We start from the raw sequence: 7,184 nt of genomic DNA on the forward strand, positions 1-7,184 counted from the left end.
AGAGCTAGTTCCAGGACAGGCTCCAAAGCCACAGAGAAACCCTGTCTCGAAAAACCAAAAAAAAAAAAAAAAAAAAAAAACTGGTGCTGCTCTAGCGACCTCATCCCTGAGATTTCAGTGTAGAGAAGACAGTTTAAAGGAAAACTGGGAAAGGAAAAAGGAAGTATGAATTTTCCCCAAGCAAGCTTCTGCTGTCTTTAGAAAGTAACCTTCCAGTGTGTGTTAGGATAGTTTCCTTATCGGGAACTGATCTGTTACATTTGTTTATGGACTTAGTTCCCACATAAACTAAATTATATCTGTGCTGTTGAAACTCGCCACTGAGTAGCTAACTGTTGGGGTTGAATGTCTACCTGCCTCTAAAACCTGACCACCTGTTTTTCTCATTCAGAATTGGCAAGGTTGGAAACCAGAAGCGAGTCGTTGGTGTGCTTTTGGGGTCATGGCAAAAGAAAGTACTTGATGTATCCAACAGTTTTGCAGGTAAAGTTTTGCATAGTTGGGATGTGGTTTACTTGTGGAAAATGAGCATTTTTTACTACAACCTGAAGATCCTATTTCAGAATTGCTGTTTGAGCCGAATGGCTACACACTAGACCAGGAAGCGAGTATTTTTAATTCGCAGTGTCCATTGCAGCTGCTCATCTCTTGGAGTGCAAGAACTGCTCCCGATTGTGTGAACATAGAAGTGTGGTTGCATCTCAGAACGAGCCTTCGGGATAGCCTGTCGGCTCTGACTCTAAAATTTGAACACTGGCTGTGGTAGAGCAAGGAGGAAAGACAGATTTGTGTGTGGGGCTGTTAGCCTTAACGCTCTGTCATGAATCTTTAGCCATGGTGCTACATTTATGTTCCGTGTATTGCTGGCAGGATCTGTGGTCTAGAAAGGGACAGTGGGTATTGTCTATAATTGGCCATGCGGGAAATGTCAGAAAGAACTGGGCCTTTAGCGAGCCAGAGATTATGTGTCCTTTTTTAAGAGTCTTTAGCATTTTAAGAGTAGCTGGGAATCTGGAGGTTTTGAACGAAGGTGAAGCAGTCCTGCAGTGGACAAGTGAGGGGCTGTGACTGAGCATCTAGCACCTAGCAGAAGTCTTTATTTTCTTTCCCCCTCTCTCTCTTTAGTACCATTCGATGAAGATGACAAAGATGATTCTGTCTGGTTTTTAGACCATGATTATTTGGAAAACATGTATGGAATGTTTAAGAAGGTCAATGGTAAGTCTGAGTTTCTAATTGCTTGTGTGCTGTGGTGTCTGTGTTTAAACCTGGTGTCTGTCTTTGTTTATTGTCAAGAATCGGTTCACTTAGCTGGACTAAGTGAAAATAGACTAGTGGTGGGTAATAAAGAAATGAGGTAGGATGGATAAAATACAGTAGCAGTGTAAGGCCCTATAAACCCTCTGGGCTGGAGGCAGGCTGGCCCTGGGTCTGCATGCCCCTTGCATGTAGTGGCAGAGTGCATTGTTTCATGTTACCCCTTCACACAGCTACCGCCTGTGTGATGGGAATGTGATATTGTTCCCGTTTGTTCATACATTGTTCTGAGATTGATATTGATAGATGGTCACTTCACATGGGATTGGTCCCTACTCAAGTCTGGGATACATTGTATCTACATCACATGCTGCTTATTTTCTGAGAGATTTCATTAATGTGTCAAGATTCATTTTTGTCTGGAATTTTTAAAAAGAAAACTTAAGTACTGGTGTTCTTGTTATTTTGAGCCAATTGCACAGATCTCAGTGAAATAATTAAAACTTACTAAGTTTTTGCTTCTTAGCCAGAGAACGAATAGTTGGGTGGTACCACACAGGCCCCAAACTGCACAAGAATGATATCGCCATCAATGAACTCATGAAAAGATACTGCCCCAACTCTGTAAGTACACTGCTCCCATGCGAAGAACCTGGGTAGCAAACATTCATCATTGCTTCTCCATAGCTTTTAGTAGAGTGTGTTTCTGAGTAATTTGTTGTAACTAGTGTATTTAGCAAGTAAAGCACCTGCTGCGTGCAATGTATATAACTGACTTAATCATCTCAGTAACTGTATGTTGTCTTTATAAATGAGAATATTAAAGTTAGGAATGGTTAGTGGGGCCAGCAAGGTGACTTGGTGAGTAAAGGCCCTTGTCATCAAACCTGACAAGTTCTTTCTCCTGGACCCACACTGGGGAAGGAGAGAACTGACTCCCTCAATTGTTCTCCCTCCCTCCCTCTCTCTCTCGCTCTTGTAAAATGTGATGAGTTTAGTGGGGCAGAGGTTGAAACTTGGGTTCTTGTGACTTGATGGATCGTGTGAAATGCCAGCTTATTTCTTGTTGAACATTCTGGCTTGTGTCTAATTGAGAGAAGGAAACGATCCAAGTGACAAGAGGGAAGGCTAAAGTTGTGCCTTGTCAGGAGGGAGGTTTGCTAATTTGTGTTTTTGCCAGGTGCTGGTCATTATTGACGTGAAGCCGAAGGACCTGGGACTTCCCACCGAAGCTTACATTTCAGTGGAAGAGGTTCATGACGTAAGTCACTCGCTCCGGGCTGGAGATTGGTTAGCAAGTTCTTGGGTAGCTTTTTTAGGTTTGTTGTTCATGTTCAACTCAACAAATCTTTATCTCTCTGTGATGAAAAGAAGGTGTTGGTTCCTGTTAGCAGACTAGCCTTGAGTTTTGAATCATCAGATTTTAGAAATAGAAAAAGACCAAGAAACCTGTAATCCTTTTTCACTAAAGACACTGAAGCCCCTAGTAGTCAGATGGAACCCAGAGACCTTCACAGCAAAGGAGAGGTCAGGCCCAAGAGCGAGGTCCTGATTTAGTACTGTTTACAGGTTCCTTTTGAAGATTTCAATGCCTTCAGACAGGTCATAGGTTTTCAAATATAGTACAAAGAGCTGTCAAGTGCCAGACCTGTGATCTTCTGACACTTGGGTTGCAGTCAGTAGAGCAGTGAGCAGTAGCCAGCCTTTCTCTGTCCTTAGGAAAGCTGGTTGTGAGCTCGTGGGGAGAGCCTGATAAAACAGGGTTGGGAAGTGAGCACAAAGTATTTGTATTAGGCTCTCCAAGGAGCCCAATCTTCACAGTCAAGAGGGATTCAGGTTGTAATATTTCTCTTACTATACAGATTTAGAATTTGAAAAGGGTTGTTCTGGGGTGGCTCCCTCCTAAGCCTAGTCCTGTTTTTTGCTTTTGTTTTGTAGCTCCATGGAACTTAAATCCAAATGTATTGTTTGGTTGCAGTAAAGCTTTATCCCTGGTCTTGACCCAGTTGTCATGAAGTCCTAAAAGATTAGAAGGCTTCGGCCATCTTAGTGTCCAAAGGCTAGAGTACCTTTGGGGGCTTCTCACACAATCCTGCATAACATGAGAGCCAGCTTCACTTCCAGCAGGTTCCGTGTGTGATATGACTTAAAGCCTTGTCCAGGGCCTGTGGCCTACTGTGCACAAGCTGGTAGAGCCCTTGTGGGAGCACAGCCTCTGCTGGCAGTCGGGATAAAAAGTGTCCTCAAGTTCCACCACCATGGAATCACTTGATGGTCAGGTGAACCAACCGCCCACCTGGCCCCACCCCCACCCCCTGTGGATGCTTTCCTTCAAACCACTTGTCACTGGTTGTATCACATTTGGGTCATTTGGTTCAGGGGATGGTACATGTTTAGGTTAAATTTGTTGGCATGAATATACATGTATATTCATGTATCGAATCGAGTGCAGTGTTTTCCACTCTAGAAATAACTAAATTCTTAACTCGAGTCTTCTGAGCACTGATCCCCAAGTGTGGGCTTGAGGGAATACAATTTTCCTTGACAAGACAAATTTCTGTAGAGAACAATTTAGTGGCAACATGATGCGAACAAGCTAGCAGCAGTGTCCCAGCAATTCGGCTGTGAGAAGAGAAACGTGCCAGTTGGCTTGTTGAAAATAAATAACAAAAGTTAAGCTTCTTCTCACAGGACGGAACACCAACATCAAAAACTTTTGAGCATGTGACCAGTGAAATTGGGGCAGAGGAAGCTGAGGAAGTTGGAGTGGAACACTTGTTGAGGTGAGCCGGTGGGGACTGGAGAGTGACTCAGTGACAAGCACTTGCTGCTCTTGCAGGAGCACCCATGACAGCTCACAACTACCTGTGACTCCAGCACCAAGAATCTCACGCCCTCTTCTCACCTCTAAGCACTAGGGACGTACGTGGTGCACATATAGATAAGCGGGCGTGCACACCAGGAACAAAAATAATAATAAAAAAAATCAGTCTGGGCATGGTAGTGTACAGTTTTAATTCTAGCACTTGAGAGGCAGAAGCAGGTGGATCTCTGAATTTGAGGGCAGGGGGTGGAGGGAGTGGAGATCGTGTACAGTGCCAGAGTTAGCTGCCTAGTGAGCCATTTGTAGAGGGATCTATCTGTTAGGAGTTCACCTCAGGGTCAGCTTAGCCACTATGCTTCTCTTGTAAATGAGTCACAGCCCCTTTCTGAGCCTTTGGTTTCTTTCTGGCTTTTTAAAATGGGGTCTCACTGTAGCCCAGGTTAGTCAGAGTCGCCATCCTTCTGCCTCATCCTGCAGGGTACTGGGATTAAAGGCGTGAGCTGCCACTTCCAGCTCTTTGATTTCTTACAAATCAATGTGGTTGAACAAGTTCAACTCTGAAGTGTCTTGGCTGAGGCTACATGGCTGTGACAGGACACACACACACACACGTGTAAACACAGGCCTGTGCTATCCAGTGATCAGTGTGTTTCTGCAGAGAATCTTCCTCCTGGGATGGTATTTGTGTGAGAGCGTACTTGAAAGATTTCATGTTCACCTACACTTAAGTTCTTCCAGGCTTTGAAAATGACCACTGACTGATGTAAGCTGCTCAACGTTATAGCAAAACAGATGGGGAAATGTCATCCTTTCTAAACCAGGGACGCCAAATCAGAGAACTAAGCAAGGTTACCTGTGAGGGCTGGAGAGATGTGTGGTCATTGGTTAGGAGCACTGACTGTTGTTGCTGAGAACCTGAGTTTGGTTCCCAGCATCCAGGTCAGATAGCTCACAACTGCTTCTAAACTCCAAGGAAATCTGATGCCCTCTTCTGGCCTCTGGGAGCATTGCACTCACACATGTATACACAAAGTTAAAAATAAAATTTTCTGAAGACCCAGATGACCAGAAAGTTGTTGCTGATCTGAACTGTTGTCCTTACATTTGTGAATGTGTAATCTGATGCACTTTCTGCCTTTTGGGTTGTTCCAGAGACATTAAGGACACTACAGTGGGAACTCTCTCCCAGCGAATCACAAACCAGGTCCATGGTTTGAAGGGACTGAACTCCAAGCTCCTGGACATCAGGAGCTACCTGGAGAAAGTGGCCAGTGGCAAGCTGCCCATCAACCACCAGATCATCTACCAGCTGCAGGACGTCTTCAACCTGCTGCCGGACGCCAGCCTGCAGGAGTTCGTCAAGGCCTTCTACCTGAAGACCAATGATCAGATGGTGGTGGTGTACTTGGCCTCACTGATCCGCTCTGTGGTCGCCTTGCACAACCTCATCAACAACAAGATCGCCAACCGGGATGCAGAGAAGAAGGAGGGACAGGAAAAGGAAGAGAGCAAGAAGGAGAGGAAGGATGAGAAAGAGAAGGAGAAGGGCGATGGAAAGAAAGAAGAGAAAAAGGAGAAAAAGTAAATCATGTAGCTTTTTTTATTTGTAAAGAGTAAAATCTTATAAACTAACTTGGTGTGCCATTAGAGGGTTCTTTTTCCCATTCGGTGCTTGTTAAAAAAGCTGTCCTGACAAGCACTCTGCCTGTGGCATTCTGTGGAGATGAGTGGACAGAAGGACCGATCTCAGCCCTACACTGCAGCTTCAGCTGCAAGTATTGGGGGTGTGCTGGGAGGAGAACAGCATAATCTTTGGCACCCTTCATTCTGTTATCCTTAAAACCAGGACTGAGTGTGTTTTCCTGTCTTAGAAGATCCATGGGATCAGTTGGCGGTAATTGGTGAAACCGCTAAGTGAAATTCTTGGATCACATACTCTATGCTACCAAACACTTGAGCTCTGACCCTTCTGAACTCTTCAGCCACACCACATCTTGGACCTGTAACTCTAGCATTGTTAGGGCTTGGGGTCCAGGTCCATGTATTGTTTACCTTCAAAGATACAATTAAATGGCTTGGTTTTTAAGTCTGTGTTCTAGTGGTTTGTGTTGCTCTGGGCAGCAGGTTAATGGGAGGATTCGCGGAGAATGGAACACTGAGAAATGAGCTGGGTGTCCCCAGGGAAGGCACACGGTAAGGAATTTGGCACAGGACAGTCACACAGCTGTCAGTTCATCCTCTGTTTTGAGACAAGATCTCACTGTGTAGCCCTGGCTGTCCTCCCAAGTACTGGGATTAAAGGCATGCACCACCATGCCTGCCCTGCTAATTCCTTGAACACCTACAGCATTCTTGAGAATTCTCAAGTCTACCACTTGAGCTAACATGTTCATAAGCTCTAGAATACTATAATGAAAAGTAAGCTAACGATGAAATGAATGGGGTTAAGATCGGAAGCATCATAGACCTGCCCAAAGACCAGTCAGTGCAAATGCTGACGGTAAAATCTAAAGAGCTGTAGGTGAAACCTGTGTTAGGGTCACTGAAGTTCATTAAGATTCTGAGATACGAAGGTCAAATGACAGTTTCATATAGTCTAGAATTGAGATGTTTGCCACATCTCACTGGATAAAAGAAATGTGGAATACATAATTTAAATTTGATGGGGAGGAGCTCCCAAGGCCCTTCCCTTCCCTCCCTCCTTGTTGCTGGGTTGTTTGTCCTCAGTAAGGTAGCTGCTATTACACTGCTGTAAGAAAACCCTAAGTCAGCTCACTGGATCACAAACACCCACAAAAGACTTGAAAATAGGAAGAAGGGGTGATGGGTGGATATGATTAAAATGCATATGTGTATGAAAACGTTAGGGTATAATACATGCTAGTAAAAAATTTAAGATGACACAAAAATTATGTTTTCATACTTTATGTACGATATAATATTTACAGGCAAAATCTTTTTGGAAACTTTCCTAATCACCTTGTTTAATTCCATTTCTGTCATACTCTACTATAAAATCCTCAATGATAATTTGTATACGTTGTGAATAAATTTTCCACAATTCTTAAAAAAAAAAATTTAAGATGCGATAGACCCCAGGACA

General features: G+C 44.0%; 1 protein-coding gene across 1 annotated transcript in view; it reads left to right on the plus strand.

The window, feature by feature from the left end:
• The window catches only part of Psmd7 (proteasome 26S subunit, non-ATPase 7), an 8,009-nt gene extending 1,842 nt beyond the window's left edge, over positions 1 to 6,167 (plus strand). Inside the window, exons 2-7 of the mRNA XM_005345706.2 lie at positions 392 to 483; positions 1,126 to 1,218; positions 1,784 to 1,881; positions 2,438 to 2,518; positions 3,949 to 4,040; positions 5,234 to 6,167. Coding sequence (XP_005345763.1) covers positions 392 to 483; positions 1,126 to 1,218; positions 1,784 to 1,881; positions 2,438 to 2,518; positions 3,949 to 4,040; positions 5,234 to 5,666 — 889 coding nt within the window. The 3' untranslated portion in view covers positions 5,667 to 6,167. The remainder of the gene's footprint in view (positions 1 to 391; positions 484 to 1,125; positions 1,219 to 1,783; positions 1,882 to 2,437; positions 2,519 to 3,948; positions 4,041 to 5,233) is intronic.
• Positions 6,168 to 7,184: the final 1,017 nt, after the last annotated feature.

Source organism: Microtus ochrogaster, chromosome 4 (assembly GCF_000317375.1).
Source record: "Microtus ochrogaster isolate Prairie Vole_2 chromosome 4, MicOch1.0, whole genome shotgun sequence".
Taxonomy (NCBI): domain Eukaryota; kingdom Metazoa; phylum Chordata; class Mammalia; order Rodentia; family Cricetidae; genus Microtus; species Microtus ochrogaster.